This window comes from Cetorhinus maximus, chromosome 3, assembly GCF_964194155.1.
Source record: "Cetorhinus maximus chromosome 3, sCetMax3.hap1.1, whole genome shotgun sequence".
Taxonomy (NCBI): domain Eukaryota; kingdom Metazoa; phylum Chordata; class Chondrichthyes; order Lamniformes; family Cetorhinidae; genus Cetorhinus; species Cetorhinus maximus.
In genome coordinates, this window is record NC_135881.1 from 834634 (window position 1) to 851443 (window position 16810).

The window sequence follows — 16810 nt, forward strand, 5'->3', positions numbered from 1 at the left end:
CACTCCTTTTATTCTTTCATGGAAGGTGGGTAATGCTGGCTTGGCCAGCACTTGTTGTCAATCCCTACTTGCTGGGCCATTTCACAGGGCAGCTGAGAGCCACCCACATGGCTGTGGGTCTGGAGTCACATGGAGGCCTGACCGGGTAAGGACAGCAGATTTCCTCCCCTAAAGGGCATTAGTGAACCAGGTGAGTTTTGATGGTAGCTTCATTTTCACCATTCCAGACTTATTAATTGAATTTAAATTTCATCAACCACCAGGTGAGATTTGAACCCTCCCCCAGAGCATTAGTCTGGGTCTGTGGATTACTGCTCCACTGACCTTCCCATCATAGCACCATCTCCTCTTCTGCAGTATTAAGCCTGTCATGATATAAGCTTTCCTTTTTTGCTTTATGTTCACTCATTGACATCTGGGGAGGGGGAAGAGGGCTGTCGAGATTTTCTCTTTCTGGGAATATATTTGTTCTTAACCCTCCCTGTTTTTTTTATTCATGCATGGGATGTGGGCTTCGCTGGCTGGGCCCAGCATTTATTGCCCATCCCTAGTTGCCCTTGAGAAGGTGGCGGTGAGCTGCCTTCCTGAGCTGCTGCAAGGGCTGCACGTCTCCTCACCACCCGGATATCAATGAGCGACCATAAGGCATATTTGTTCTTCACCCTCCCTGTTGCCTCCTTGAATACCCTTCCACTGATCCAACACTCATTTACCTTCAAGTCGATTATTCCAGTCCGCTGTTGCTAAATCACATCTGAGTTTAGTAAAATTGGCTCTTCCCTAATTTAAAACTTTTGGTCTATATTTATCATTCTTCCATAACGATGCTGAATCTAACTGAATTCTGATGACTCCCAATAATCTGCTCGCCGCTGATTGAAATGGGGACTTGATCCAAGTCTCCCCAGGTTCTGAGGAAAGCAGGTAGATTGAGAGAGACCATTCTTCTCTTCATTTCGTTTGCAGTGAAAGTGACATTAATTCAAATTGAGGGACCTTGTAAAGAACCTTGGTGAGGCCACAGCTGGAGTACTGTGGGCAGTTCTGGTCGCCACATTATAGGAAGGATGTGATTGCACTGGAGGGGGTGCAGAGGAGATTCACCAGGATGTTGCCTGGGATGAAACATTTAAGTTATGAAGAGAGGTTGGATAGACTTGGGTTGTTTTCATTGGAGCAGAGAAGACTGAGGGGCGACCTGATCGAGGTGTACAAGATTATGAGGGGCATGGACAGAGTGGATAGGGAGCAGCTGTTCCCCTTAGTTGAAGGGTCAGTCACAAGGGGGCATAAGTTCAAGGTGAGGGGCAGGAGGTTTAGGGGGGATGTGAGGTTTTTACCCAGAGGGTGGTGACGGTCTGGAATGCACTGCCTGGGAGGGTGGTGGAGGTGGGTTGCCTCACATCCTTTAAAAAGTACCTGGATGAGCACTTGGCACGTTATAACATTCAAGGCTATGGGCCAAGTGCTGGTAAATGGGATTAGGTAGGTAGATCAGGTGTTTCTCGTGTGTCGGTGCAGACTCGATGGGCCGAAGGGCCTCTTCTGCACTGTGATTCTGTGATTCCGTGTGATTCTGTGACACAGGATGAGAATTTCCCTGCCCTGGTATTCTACTGCAGGCAGAATCAGGGTCTTAAAACTATTCTTCGAGGGTAAAGTAAGGGTGGATGCAGACACACAGGAAATTCAGGGGCAAGTGAGAACAGTAAAATCAATGTACAAACAACAGAGTTTGCAGAAATTCAATCTTTATTCAATTCATTTATTTTTTCAGCAACAGGAGACACAGGCCAGTCTCTGGGTCTTTAACACATCGCTCTTTCAGCTGCAGGTAGGTCAGGTTCTCTCTGCTGTTGGGGTCAAAGAAACCTTTGGTGTCATCACCAGCGTCTGAGAGAATCTTGTTCATCGCCTCATCAAACATGCTTCGTTTGTAAGCTACATCGACGGGCAGTCGGTGACTGTGCACGGGGTCGATGATGCCTCCCGTGGCAATCTGTGCCTCTAGGAGACGAATTCCGTGGTTTTTAACAATCAGATCTTTCTTCAGGGCCTGGAACAAGGAGATCACATCACCTGTGTAGGGGTCTTTGTAACCAGTTACTGCTCTTTCTGCAGACAGGAGCTTCTGATGGAAATCTGCACCAATGAGATTTTCCTTAACTGCTTCATCAACAGTGAACTTTGCATTCTTCACTGGATCAATGAGGAATCCGTTCGCTGCCTGAGCTTCCAACAGGATCAAAGCTGTTCCTGGCATCAGTAGATTCCTCTTCATTGCCTGCTGGATACTCATCTTCTCATTGGTTGACTGCACAAGGATCCCAGCGATGCTGTCAGATCCATTGAGATAGGTCTTGACTGATTCTGACTCACTGACCTCTTGCACAGTCTTCTTACCTTCCTGCAGATCCTGCAATGTCTTTTTGTCGATGATCTTAGACTCTACCAGCTCTTCTCCAGAGATTTCAGATCTGAAACCTGAAAATGTGATTGAAGTTTCTTTCCATGTTTGAGTTTCCTCCATAGTTGTGCGGATGATTCTGATGATTGTATTTATATCAATCTCCTGCTTTTGGTATTGTTCTATCAGTTCCTTCCTCTTCTCTTCAGTGAAGAGTTTGGAATGGATGAAACACCAGACAGAGAAGCACACCATTTCATTTCTAAATGCTGCTTCAACCTCTTCAATAGTAGAAAGCAGAAAAGCATTATCTTTGGCAATGGGAATAGTGGATGGTGTATCAGGGGCACTCTCTGTTGGAGCTTGCTCAATGATTGTGGTGATCATTTTGATGATGGTCTTCATAATGATCTCCTTCCTGCTGAACTTCTCAATCAGCTCCTTCCTCTTCTCTACAGTGAAATATTCGGAGTGAATAAGTTCCCAGACTGAGACAGACCTCCCCTTGAAGTGACCACATTGAACAGATATGACTTTCTCCCTGAAAGCTCTCTCAGTTTCTGCAATGTTGGCTCTCAGCTGACCCTTCCCTCTCTTGTTTGTCAACATTAACAAGCACAGGCCAGTCTCTGGGTCTTTAACACATCGCTCTTTCAGCTGCAGGTAGGTCAGGTTCTCTCTGCTGTTGGGGTCAAAGAAACCTTTGGTGTCATCACCAGCGTCTGAGAGAATCTTGTTCATCGCCTCATCAAACATGCTTCGTTTGTAAGCTACATCGACGGGCAGTCGGTGACTGTGCACGGGGTCGATGATGCCTCCCGTGGCAATCTGTGCCTCTAGGAGACGAATCCCGTGGTCTTTAACAATCAGATCTTTCTTCAGGGCCTGGAACAAGGAGATCACATCACCTGTGTAGGGGTCTTTGTAACCAGTTACTGCTCTTTCTGCAGACAGGAGCTTCTGATGGAAATCTGCACCAATGAGATTTTCCTTAACTGCTTCATCAACAGTGAACTTTGCATTCTTCACTGGATCAATGAGGAATCCGGTCGCTGCCTGAGCTTCCAACAGGATCAAAGCTGTTCCTGGCATCAGTAGATTCCTCTTCATTGCCTGGTAGATACTCATCTTCTCATTGGAATGTTCCAGAAGGATTCCAGCAATGCTGCCCTCACCCTGTAGGTATTTCCTCACTGAGATCATACTCTGAAGATCTGCGACTGACTTCTTGCCTGTCCGTATTTCTTCAAATATGGGGATATCAATCACCTCAGATTGCAGCAACTCCTGAAGAGAAATTTTCTTTCGTAAGCCATCAACAGTGATGTCTGTCTGAGTTCTGGATTCCATTTCTTCAATGATGGTGATGAGGATGGTGATGATCTGTTCAATTGTTATTTTTTTTGAGCTGAATCCTTGTATTATCTCTCTTCTTTTTGTATCTGTGATGTAATCTGTGTTGAGAAATTCCCAGATTGACATGGTTCTTCCTTGGAATTTCCCCTTGGTAATGGAGAAGGTAGCCTTTTGGAATGCAGTGGTTGTTTGGTTATTTATATAATGCAGGTCCCTCAGACACAAGAGGCAAAGTTCAGTTTCTGGCTCAGTTGTACATCTCTCCATCAACTGCAGGTACGTCAAATTCTCTTTAGTGTTGGGGTCAAAGAAACCTTTGGTGTCATCACTGGGGTCAGCGAGAATATTGTTCATCTCCTCATCAAACAGCTTTCTCTGAAAAGCTACATCGACGGGCAGTCGGTGACTGTGCACGGGGTCGATGATGCCTCCCGTGGCAATCTGTGCCTCTAGGAGACGGATCCCATGGTCCTTAACAATCAGATCTTTCTTCAGGGCCTGGAACAAGGATATCACATCACCTGTGTAGGGGTCTTTGTAACCAGTTACTGCTCTTTCTGCAGACAGGAGCTTCTGACGGAAATCTGCTCCAACGAGATTTTGCTTAACTGCTTCATCAACAGTGAACTTTGCATTCTTCACTGGATCAATGAGGAATCCGGTCGCTGCCTGAGCTTCCAACAGGATCAAAGCTGTTCCTGGCATCAGTAGATCCCTCTTCATTGCCTGGTAGATACTCATCTTCTCATTGGTTGACTCCACAAAAACCCCGGCAATGCTACATGTACCTGTCAGATACCTCTCGACAGACTTGAGCTCTGAAACCTCTTTCGTGGTGGTTAATCCCTTCTCTAGTTTCTCGAATAAATTGTGGTCAATGATCTTGCAGTTCAACAATTGTTTTGAAGAGACTCTGCGCCTCAGACCACGAAACATCACTTCCTTCTTCTTCTCTGATGCTTCAATGATTGTGGTGATGTTGGTGAGAATCGTCTCAACCGTTAATTTACCTGACTTGAAATTTATGATAAACTCCTTGATTTCATCTTCAGTGAAGTATTCAGAATTGATTGCTTCCCATAATGTCACCTTGCGGCCTTTGAACCTGCCGTATTTTACTGAAACCAAAGTATTTCTAAAGACATCCTTGGCTTTTTCATCCACTTGAATCTGGACTCCCTTCAGCACCTTGTCTGTCACAATCAGCAGACAGAGACCTGTAGTAGGGTCAGCCACACACCTCTGTTTCAGCTCCAGGTAACTGAGGTTCTCTTGTGTATTGGGGTCAAAGAACCCTCTGGTGTCATCGCTGGGGTCAGAGAGCACCTTGTTCATCTCCTCATCAAATATGCCTCTCTGATAGGCAACGTCCACAGGAATACGATAGCCAGAGAGTGGGTCGATGAGGCCACCAGTTGCCACCTGAGCTTCCAGTAGACGGATTGCATGAGAATGTACAACCAGCTCTTTCTTCATTGCTCGGAATAGGGAGATCATGTCTCCTGTGTAGGGGTCTTTATAGCCCAATGCTGCCTTTTCTGCAGACAACAGTTTATCGTACACATCAGTGCCAATGATTCCTTGCTGCAGAGCCTCATCCACAGACAGGGTTTGTTCTGTCACAGGGTCGATGATGAAGCCAGTGGCTGCTTGTGCCTCCAGCAGCAACAGAGCTGTTCCTGGGTTCAGTAGCTTCTTTATCATGGCTTGGTAGATACTCATCTTTTCTTTGGTTGAATGAATCAGGAGGCCAGCAATGCTACTTGCAACCTTCTGGGACATAATGCAGCTCTGTTTTTGGGGAACCTTTAACACAACGTCACCATTGATGGATGTCTTTTCCGGGGGTTGCTTGCTGAGACTACCCGCTTTACATTGGTCATCGGCAGTCGCAGGGGTACAAACCTCTGGGACCGGATTCATGTTCTCTCTGTTCTGCACGCCACTTGCATTCTCCATTTCTCTGGGTATTGGTGTCTGTGATGCTGAGTCAGTAATGAGTATCAGTAACTGTCATTCAAAGACACAAAAACATCATTATTGCTCACGGCTAGACTCTGGTTACATCACCTGAATCGTAATAATAAGCAGCCAATCAGCTATTGTGGAGCTGTGGAATTCCATGTTGTATAATGGGCTAATTCTACAGGGGTCTAACAACACACATACAATGATGGGTTTGCTCTAGATTAAAGAAACTCAATGTCATGAGATTATGAGATTATTCTTGAATAGGAGAATAACTGTGCAATATATAATGGGATGTTTTGAGACTCCAAACAAGTAAAGCCATGGCCCAAATTTTAAACTGGGTCATTTCTGATTACATTCCCCACCTGTACGCTGAGGCCCAACTTTCCCAAGACACTGGGGCTTGACCCTCATTATAATGAAGCAGCCCTGGGACCAGCATTGGGGATCAGCCCTGGGGATCAGCATGGGGGCCAGCCCTGGGACCAGCATTGGGGACCAGCCCTGGGGATCAGCATTGGAGACCAGCCCTGGGACCAGCCCTGGGGACCAGCCCTGGGACCAGCATTGGAGACCAGCCCTGGGGATCAGCATTGGGGACCAGCCCTGGGACCAGCCCTGGGGAGCAGCCCTGGGACCAGCCCTGCGACCAGCCCTGGGAATCAGCCCTGGGACCAGCACTGGGGACCAGCCCTGGGACCAGCACTGGGGACCAGCCCTGGGACCAGCATCGGGGACAAGCCCTGGGACCAGCATTGGGGACCAGCCCTGGGACCAGCACTGGGGACCAGCATTGGGGACAGGCACTGGGGACCAGCCCTGGGGACCAGCTCTGGGACCATCCCTGGGGACCAGCCCTGGGACCAGCCCTGGGACCAGCACTGGGACCAATCCTGGGGATCAGCCCTGGACACCAGCATTGGGGACCAGCCCTGGGGATCAGACCTGGGATCAGCCCTGGGTTCAGCCCTGGGGATCAGCCCTGGGGATCAGCCCTGGGGATCAGCCCTGGGGATCAGCCGTGCAAGATTGGGATAAATTTCTGGGTGCAGCAAGTCTGAGCAATGATGGGTGCAGCATTTGGATGAGAGTCAGTGGGTGCAGTATTTGAGTGAGTGTTAGCGGGTGCAGTATTTGGGTGGGAGTTAGTGGATGCAGTATTTGGGTGAGAGTTAGTGGGTGCAGTATTTGGGTGTGAGTTAGTGGGTGCAGTATTTGGGTGAGAGTTAGTGGGTGCAGTATTTGGGTGAGAGTTAGTGGGTGCAGTATTTGGGTGAGAGTTAGAGGGTGCAGTATTTGGGGGAGAGTTAGTGAGTGCAGCATTTGGGTGAGAGTTAGTGGGGGCAGTATTTGGGTGAGAGATAGTGGGTGCAGTATTTGGGTGAGAGTTAGTGGGTGCAGTATTTGGGTGGGAGTTAGTGGGTGCAGTATTTGGGTGAGAGATAGTGGGTGCAGTATTTGGGTGAGAGTAAGCGGGTGCAGTATTTGGGAGAGAGTTAGTGGGTGCAGTATTTGGGTGAGAGTTAGTGGGTGTAGTACTTGGGTGAAAGTTAGTGGGTACAGTATTTGGGTGAATGTTAGTGGGTGCAGTATTTGGAAGAGAGTTAGTGGGTGCAGTATTTGGGTGAGAGTTAGTGGGTGCAGTATTTGGGTGAGAGTTAGTGGGTGCAGTATTTGGGTGAGAGCTGGTGGATGCAGTATTTGGGTGAGAGTTAGTGGGTGCAGTATTTGGGTGAGAGTTAGTGGGTGCAGGATTTGGATGAGAGCTGGTGGGTGCAGTATTTGGGAGCGAGTTAATGGGTGCAGTATTTGGGTGAGGTTAAGTGGGTGCAGTATTTGGGTGAGAGTTGTGGGTGCAGTATTTGGGGGAGAGTAAGTGGGTGCAGTATTTGGTGAGGGTTAGTGGGTACAGTATTGGGTTGAGAGTTAGTGTGTACAGTATTTGGGTGAGGGTTAGTGGGTACAGTATTTGGGTGAGAGTAAGTGGGTGCAGTATTTGGGTGAGAGTTAGTGGGTGCAGTATTTGGGTGAGAGTTAGTGGGTGCAGTATTTGGGTGAGAGTTAGTGGGTGCAGTATTTGGGTGAGAGTTAGTGGGTGCAGCATTTGGGTGAGAGGTAGCGGGTGCAGGATTTGGGTGAGAGTTAGTGGGTGCAGTATTTGGGTGAGAGTTAGTGGGTGCAGTATTTGGGTGAGAGTTAGTTGGTGCAGTATTTGGGTGAGGGTTAGTGGGTACAGTATTGGGGTGAGAGTTAGTGGGTACAGTATTTGGGTGAGGGTTAGTGGGTGCAGTATTTGGGTGAGAGTTAGTGGGTGCAGTATTTGGGTGAGAGTTAGTGGGTGCAGTATTTGGGTGAGAGTTAGTGGGTGCAGCATTTGGGTGAGAGGTAGCGGGTGCAGGATTTGGGTGAGAGTTAGTGGGTGCAGTATTTGGGTGAGAGTTAGTGGGTGCAGTATTTGGGTGAGAGTTAGTTGGTGCAGTATTTGGGTGAGAGTTAGAGGGTGCAGTATTTGGGTGAGAGTTAGTGGGTGCAGTATTTGGGGGAGAGTTAGTGGGTGCAGTATTTGGGTGAGAGTTAGTGGGTGCAGTATTTGGGTGAATGTTAGTGGGTGCAGTATTTGGATGAGTGTTAGTGGGTGCAGTATTTCGGTGGGAGTTAGTGAGTGCAGTAATTGGGTGAGAGTTAGTGGGTGCAGTATTAGGGTGAAAGGTAGTGGGTGCAGTATTTGGGTGAAAGTAAGTGGGTGCAGTATTTGGGTGAGAGTTAGTGGGTGCAGTATTTGGGTGAGAGTTAGTGGGTGCAGTATTTGGGAGAGAGTTAGTGGGTGCAGTATTTGGATGAGAGTTAGTGGGTGCAGTATTTGGGTGAGAGTTAGTGGGTGCAGTATTTGGGTGAGAGTTAGTGGGTGCAGAATTTGGATGAGAGTTAGTGGGTGCAGTATTTGGGTGAGAGTTAGTGGGTGCAGTATTTTGGTGAGAGTTAGTGGGTGCAGTATTTGGGTGGGAGTTAGTGGGTGCAGTATTTGGGTGAGATTTAGTGGGTGCAGTATTTGGGTGAGAGTTAGTGGGTGCAGTATTTGGGTGAGATTTAGTGGGTGCAGTATTTGGGTGGGATTTGTGGGTGAAGTATTTGGGTGAGAGTTAGTGGGTGCAGTATTTGGGTGAGAGTTAGTGGGTGCAGTCTTTGGGTGAGATCAAGTGGGTGCAGTATGTGGTTGAGAATTAGTGGGTGCAGTATTTGGGTGAGAGTTAGTGGGAACAGTATTTGGGAGAGGGTTAGTGGGTGCAGTATTTGGGTGAGGGTTAGTGGGTGCAGTATTTGGGTGAGAGTTAGCGGGTGCAGAATTTTGGTGAGAGCTAGTGGGTGCAATATCTGGGTGAGAGTTAGTGGGTGCATTATTTGGGTGAGAGTTAGAGGGTGCAGTATTTGGGTGAGAGTTAGTGGGTGCAGTATTTGGGTGAGAGTTAGTGGGTGCAGTATTTGGATGAGAGTTAGCGGGTGCAGTATTTGGATGAGTGTTAGTGGGTGCAGTATTTGGGTGGGAGTTAGTGGGTGCAGTATTTGGGAGAGAGTTAGTGGGTGCTGTATTTGGGTGAGAGTTAGTGGGTGCAGTATTAGGGAGAGAGTTAGTGGGTGCAGTATTTGGGTGAGAGTTAGTGGGTGCAGTATTTGGGTGAGAGTTAGTGGGTGCAGTATTTGGGTGAGAGTTAGTGGGTGCAGTATTTGGGTGAGAGTTAGTGGGTTCAGTATTTCGGTGAGAGTTAGTGGGTGCAGTATTTGGTTGGGAGTTAGTGGGTGCAGTATTTGGGTGAGAGTTAGTGGGTGCAGTATTTGGGTGAGAGTTAGTGGGTGCAGTATTTGGGTGAGAGTTAGAGGGATCAGCATTTCGGTGAGAGTAAGTGGGTGCAGTATTTGGGTGAGTGTTAGTGGGTGCAGTATTTGGGTGGGAGTTAGTGGGTGCAGTAGTTGGGTGAGAGTTAGTGGGTGCAGTATTTGGGTGAGAGTTAGTGGGTGCAGTATTTGGATGAGAGTTAGTGGGTGCAGTATTTGGATGAGTGTTAGCGGGTGCAGTATTTGGGTGAGAGTTAGCGGGTGCAGTATTTGGGTGAGAGTTAGTGGGTGCAGGATTTGGGTGAGAGCTAGTGGGTGCAGTATTTGGGTAAGAGTTAGTGGGTGCAGTATTTGGGTGAGAATTAGTGAGTGCAGTATTTGGGTGAGAGTTAGTGGGTAAAGTATGTGCATGAGACTTAGTGGGTGCAGGATTTGGGTGAGAGTTAGTGGGTGCAGTATTCTGAGAGAGTTAGTGGGAGCAGTATTCTGTGAGAGTTAGTGGGTGCAGTACTTCGGTGAGAGTTAGTGGGTGCAGTATTTGGGAGGGAGTTAGTGGGTGCAGTATTTGGGTGAGAGTTAGTGGGTGCAGTATTTGGGTGAGAGTTAGTGGGTGCAGTATTTGGATGAGAGTTTGTGGATGCAGTATTTGGGGGAGAGTTAGTGGGTGCAGTATTTGGGTGGGAGTTAGTGGGTGCAGTATTTGGGTGGGAGTTAGTGGCTGCAGCATTTGGGTGAAAGTTAGTGGGTGCAGTATTTGGGTGAGAGTTAGTGGGTGCAGTATTTGGGTAAGATGAAGTGGGTGCAGTATGTGGTTGAGAATTAGTGGGTGCAGTATTTCGGTGAGAGTTAGTGTGTACAGTATTTGGGTGAGGGTTAGTGGGTACAGTATTTGGGTGAGGGTTAGTGGGTGCAGTATTTGGGTGAGAGTTAGTGGGTGCAGTATTTGTGTGAGAGTTAGTGGGTGCAGTATTTGGGTGAGAGTTAGTGGGTGCAGTATTTGGGCGAGAGTTAGTGGGTGCAGTATTTGGATGAGAGTTAGTGGGTGCAGTATTTGGGTGAGGGTAAGTGGGTGCAGTATTTGGATGAGAGTTAGTGGGTGCAGTATTTGGGTGAAAATTAGTGGGTGAAGTATTTGGGTGAGAGTTAGTGGGTGCAGTATTTGGGTGAGAGTTAGTGGGTGCAGTATTTGGCTGAGATCAAGTGGGTGCAGTATGTGGGTGAGAGTTAGTGGGTGCAGTGTTTGGGTGAGAGTTAGTGGGTACAGTATTTGGGAGAGGGTTAGTGGGTGCAGTATTTGGGTGAGAGTTAGTGGGTGCAGTATTTGGGTGAGAGTTAGTGGGTGCAATATTTGGGAGAGAGTTAGTGGGTGCAGTATTTGGATGAGAGTTAGTGGGTGCAGTATTTGGGTGAGAGTTAGTGGGTGCAGTATTTGGGTGAGAGTTAGTGGGTGCAGTATTTAGATGAGAGTTAGTGGGTGCAGTTTTTGGGTGAGAGTTAGTGGGTGCAATATTTTGGTGAGAGTTAGTGGGTGCAGTATTTGGGTGGGAGTTAGTGGGTGCAGTATTTGGGTGAGAGTTAGTGGGTGCAGTATTTGGGTGAGAGTTAGTGGGTGCAGTATTTGGGAGAGATTTAGTGGGTGCAGTATTTGGGTGAGAGTTTGTGGGTGCAGTATTTGGGTGAGAGTTAGTGGGTGCAGTATTTGGGTGGGAATTAGTGGGTGAAGTATTTGGGTGAGAGTTAGTGGGTGCAGTATTTGGGTGAGAGTTAGTGGGTGCAGTATTTGGGTGAGATCAAGTGGGTGCAGTATGTGGTTGAGAATTAGTGGGTGCAGTATTTGGGTGAGAGTTAGTGGGAACAGTATTTGGGAGAGGGTTAGTGGGTGCAGTATTTGGGTGAGGCTTAGTGGGTGCAGTATTTGGGTGAGAGTTAGCGGGTGCAGAATTTTGGTGAGAGCTAGTGGGTGCAATATCTGGGTGAGAGTTAGTGGGTGCATTATTTGGGTGAGAGTTAGTGGGTGCAGTATTTGGGTGAGTGTTAGTGGGTGCAGTATTTGGGTGGGAGTTAGTGGGTGCAGTATTTCGGTGAGAGTTAGTGGGTGCAGTATTTGGGTGAGAGTTAGTGGGTGCAGTATTTGGATGAGAGTTAGCGGGTGCAGTATTTGGATGAGTGTTAGTGGGTGCAGTATTCGGGTGAGAGTTAGTGAGTGCAGTATTTGGGTGGGAGTTAGTGGGTGCAGTATTTGGGAGAGAGTTAGTGGGTGCTGTATTTGGGTGAGAGTTAGTGGGTCCAGTATTAGGGAGAGAGTTAGTGAGTGCAATATTTGAGTGAGATTTAGTGGGTGCAGTATTTGGGTGAGAGTTAGTGGGTGCAGTATTTGGGTGAGAGTTAGTGGGTGCAGTATTAGGGTGAGAGTTAGTGGGTGCAGTATTTGGGTGAGAGTTATTGGGTTCAGTATTTCGGTGAGAGTTAGTGGGTGCAGTATTTGGTTGGGAGTTAGTGGGTGCAGTATTTGGGTGAGAGTTAGTGGGTGCAGTATTTGGGTGAGAGTTAGTGGGTGCAGTATTTGGGTGAGAGTTAGTGGGTGCAGTATTTGGGTGAGAGTTAGTGGGTGCAGTATTTGGGTGAGAGTTAGTGGGTGCAGTATTTGGGTGAGAGTTAGTGGGTGCAGTATTTGGGTGAGAGAAAGTGGGTGCAGTATTTGGGTGAGTGTTAGTGGGTGCAGTATTTGGGTGGGAGTTAGTGGGTGCAGTAGTTGGGTGAGAGTTAGTGGGTGCAGTATTTGGGTGAGAGTTAGTGGGTGCAGTATTTGGATGAGAGTTAGTGGGTGCAGTATTTGGATGAGTGTTAGCGGGTGCAGTATTTGGGTGAGAGTTAGCGGGTGCAGTATTTGGGTGGGAGTTAGTGGGTGCAGTATTTGGGTGAGAGTTAGTGGGTGCAGGATTTGGGTGAGAGTTAGTGGGTGCAGTAATTGGGTAAGAGTTAGTGGGTGCAGTATTTGGGTGAGAATTAGTTGGTGCAGTATTTGGGTGAGAGTTAGTGGGTGCAGTATTTGGATGAGACATAGTGGGTGCAGTATTTAGGTGAGAGTCAGTGGGTGCAGTATTCTGAGAGAGTTAGTGGGAGCAGTATTCTGTGAGAGTTAGTGGGTGCAGTATTTTGGTGAAAGATAGTGGGTGCAGTATTTGGGAGGGAGTTAGTGGGTGCAGTATTTGGGTGAGAGTTAGTGGGTGCAGTATTTGGGGGAGAGTTAGTGGGTGCAGTATTTGGATGAGAGTTTGTGGATGCAGTATTTGGGTGAGAGTTAGTGAATGCAGTATTTGGGTGAGAGTTAGTGGGTGCAGTATTTGGGTGGGAGTTAGTGGGTGCAGTATTTGGGTGGGAGTTAGTGGGCGCAGTATTTGGGTGAGAGTTAGTGGGTGCAGTATTTCGATGAGAGTTAGTGGGTGCAGTATTTGGGTGAGGGTAAGTGGGTGCAGTATTTGGATGAGAGTTAGTGGGTACAGTATTTGGGTGAGAGTTAGTGGGTGCAGTATTTGGGTGAGAGTTAGTGGGTGCAGTATTTGGGTGGGAATTAGTGGGTGAAGTATTTGGGTGAGAGTTAGTGGGTGCAGTATTTGGGTGAGAGTTAGTGGGTGCAGTATTTGGGTGAGATCAAGTGGGTGCAGTATGTGGTTGAGAATTAGTGGGTGCAGTATTTGGGTGAGAGTTAGTGGGAACAGTATTTGGGAGAGGGTTAGTGGGTGCAGTATTTGGGTGAGGCTTAGTGGGTGCAGTATTTGGGTGAGAGTTAGCGGGTGCAGAATTTTGCTGAGAGCTAGTGGGTGCAATATCTGGGTGAGAGTTAGTGGGTGCATTATTTGGGTGAAAGTTAGTGGGTGCAGTATTTGGGTGAGTGTTAGTGGGTGCAGTATTTGGGTGGGAGTTAGTGGGTGCAGTATTTCGGTGAGAGTTAGTGGGTGCAGTATTTGGGTGAGAGTTAGTGGGTGCAGTATTTGGATGAGAGTTAGCGGGTGCAGTATTTGGATGAGTGTTAGTGGGTGCAGTATTCGGGTGAGAGTTAGTGAGTGCAGTATTTGGGTGGGAGTTAGTGGGTGCAGTATTTGGAGAGAGAGTTAGTGGGTGCTGTATTTGGGTGAGAGTTAGTGGGTGCAGTATTAGGGAGAGAGTTAGTGAGTGCAATATTTGAGTGAGATTTAGTGGGTGCAGTATTTGGGTGAGAGTTAGTGGGTGCAGTATTTGGGTGAGAGTTAGTGGGTGCAGTATTAGGGTGAGAGTTAGTGGGTGCAGTATTTGGATGAGAGTTATTGGGTTCAGTATTTCGGTGAGAGTTAGTGGGTGCAGTATTTGGTTGGGAGTTAGTGGGTGCAGTATTTGGGTGAGAGTTAGTGGGTGCAGTATTTGGGTGAGAGTTAGTGGGTGCAGTATTTGGGTGAGAGTTAGTGGGTGCAGTATTTGGGTGAGAGTTAGTGGGTGCAGTATTTGGGTGAGAGTTAGTGGGTGCAGTATTTGGGTGAGAGTTAGTGGGTGCAGTATTTGGGTGAGAGTTAGTGGGTGCAGTATTTGGGTGAGAGTTAGTGGGTGCAGTATTTGGGTGAGAGAAAGTGGGTGCAGTATTTGGGTGAGTGTTAGTGGGTGCAGTATTTGGGTGGGAGTTAGTGGGTGCAGTAGTTGGGTGAGAGTTAGTGGGTGCAGTATTTGGGTGAGAGTTAGTGGGTGCAGTATTTGGATGAGAGTTAGTGGGTGCAGTATTTGGATGACTGTTAGCGGGTGCAGTATTTGGGTGAGAGTTAGCGGGTGCAGTATTTGGGTGGGAGTTAGTGGGTGCAGTATTTGGGTGAGAGTTAGTGGGTGCAGGATTTGGGTGAGAGTTAGTGGGTGCAGTAATTGGGTAAGAGTTAGTGGGTGCAGTATTTGGGTGAGAATTAGTTGGTGCAGTATTTGGGTGAGAGTTAGTGGGTGCAGTATTTGGATGAGACATAGTGGGTGCAGTATTTAGGTGAGAGTCAGTGGGTGCAGTATTCTGAGAGAGTTAGTGGGAGCAGTATTCTGTGAGAGTTAGTGGGTGCAGTATTTTGGTGAAAGATAGTGGGTGCAGTATTTGGGAGGGAGTTAGTGGGTGCAGTATTTGGATGAGAGTTAGTGGGTGCAGTATTTGGGTGAGAGTTAGTGGGTGCAGTATTTGGATGAGAGTTTGTGGATGCAGTATTTGGGTGAGAGTTAGTGAATGCAGTATTTGGGTGAGTGTTAGTGGGTGCAGTATTTGGGTGGGAGTTAGTGGGTGCAGTATTTGGGTGGGAGTTAGTGGGCGCAGTATTTGGGTGAGAGTTAGTGGGTGCAGTATTTCGATGAGAGTTAGTGGGTGCAGTATTTGGGTGAGGGTAAGTGGGTGCAGTATTTGGATGAGAGTTAGAAGGGTGCAGTATTTGGGTGAAAATTAGTGGGTGCAGTATTTGGGGGAGAGTTAGTGGGTACAGTATTTGGGTGAGAGTTAGTGGGTGCATTATTTGGATGAGAGTTAGTGGGTGCAGTATTTGGGTGAGAGTTAGTGGGTGCAGTATTTGGATGAGAGTTTGTGGATGCAGTATTTGGGTGAGAGTTAGTGAATGCAGTATTTGGGTGAGAGTTAGTGGGTGCAGTGTTTGGGTGGGAGTTAGTGGGTGCAGTATTTGGGTGGGAGTTAGTGGGCGCAGTATTTGGGTGAGAGTTAGTGGGTGCAGTATTTCGATGAGAGTTAGTGGGTGCAGTATTTGGGTGAGGGTAAGTGGGTGCAGTATTTGGATGAGAGTTAGAAGGGTGCAGTATTTGGGTGAAAATTAGTGGGTGCAGTATTTGGGGGAGAGTTAGTGGGTACAGTATTTGGGTGAGAGTTAGTGGGTGCATTATTTGGATGAGAGTTAGTGGGTGCAGTATTTGGGTGAGAGTTAGTGGGTGCAGTATTTGGGTGAGAGTTAGTGGGTGCAGTATTTGGGTGAGAGTTAGTGGGTGCAGTATTTGGATGAGAGATAGTGGGTGCAGTATTTGGGTGAGAGTTAGTGGGTGCAGTATTTGGGTAAGGGTAAGTGGGTACAGTATTTGGAGGAGAGTTAGTGGGTGCAGTATTTGGGTGAGAGTTTGTGGGTGCAGTATTTGGGTGAGAGTTAGTGGGTGCAGTATTTGGGTGGGAATTAGTGGGTGAAGTATTTGGGTGAGAGTTAGTAGGTGCAATATTTGGGTGAGAGTTAGTGGGTGCAGTATTTGGGTGAGATCAAGTGGGTGCAGTATGTGGTTGAGAATTAGTGGGTGCAGTATTTGGGTGAGAGTTAGTGGGAACAGTATTTGTGAGAGGGTTAGTGGGTGCAGTATTTGGGTGAGGGTTCGTGGGTGCAATATTTGGGTGAGAGTTAGCGGGTGCAGAATTTTGGTGAGAGCTAGTGGGTGCAATATCTGGGTGAGAGTTAGTGGGTGCATTATTTGGGTGAGAGTTAGTGGGTGCAGTATTTGGGTGAGTGTTAGTGGGTGCAGTATTTGGGTGGGAGTTAGTGCGTGCAGTATTTCCGTGAGAGTTAGTGGGTGCAGTATTTGGGTGAGAGTTAGTGGGTGCAGTATTTGGATGAGAGTTAGCGGGTGCAGTATTTGGATGAGTGTTAGTGAGTGCAGTATTTGGGTGAGAGTTAGTGGGTGCAGTATTTGGGTGGGAGTTAGTGGGTGCAGTATTTGGGAGAGAGTTAGTGGGTGCTCTATTTGGGTGAGAGTTAGTGGGTGCATTATTAGGGAGAGAGTTAGTGGGTGCAATATTTGGGTGAGAGTTAGTGGGTGCAGTATTTGGGTGAGAGTTAGTGGGTACAGTATTTGGGTGAGAGTTAGTGGGTGCAGTATTTGGGTGAGAGTTAGTGGGATCAGTATTTCGGTGAGAGTTAGTGGGTGCAGTATTTGGTTGGGAGTTAGTGGGTGCAGTATTTGGGTGAGAGTTAGTGGGTGCAGTATTTGGGTGAGAGTTAGTGGGTGCAGTATTTGGGTGAGAGTTAGTGGGTGCAGTATTTGGGTGAGAGTAAAGTGGGTGCAGTATTTGGGTGAGAGTTAGAGGGATCAGTATTCGGGTGATAGTAAGAGGGTGCAGTATTTGGGTGGGAGTTAGTGGGTGCAGTATTTGGGTGAGAGTTAGTGGGTGCAGTATTTGGGTGAGAGTTAGTGGGTGCAGTATTTGGATGAGAGTTAGTGGGTGCAGTATTTGGATGAGTGTTAGCGGGTGCAGTATTTGGGTGAGAG

The 16810-nt window shown here is 47.7% G+C and overlaps 1 protein-coding gene across 1 annotated transcript in view; it reads right to left on the reverse strand.

Annotated features, from left to right (window-relative positions):
* Positions 1–1734: 1734 nt before the first annotated feature.
* LOC144674570 (epiplakin-like) overlaps positions 1735–16810 on the reverse strand; it is an 88487-nt gene continuing 73411 nt past the window's right edge. The window contains exon 2 of the mRNA XM_078535863.1: positions 1735–5773. Within this exon, the coding sequence (XP_078391989.1) occupies positions 1766–5722 (3957 nt within the window). The 5' untranslated portion in view covers positions 5723–5773 and the 3' untranslated portion in view covers positions 1735–1765. The remainder of the gene's footprint in view (positions 5774–16810) is intronic.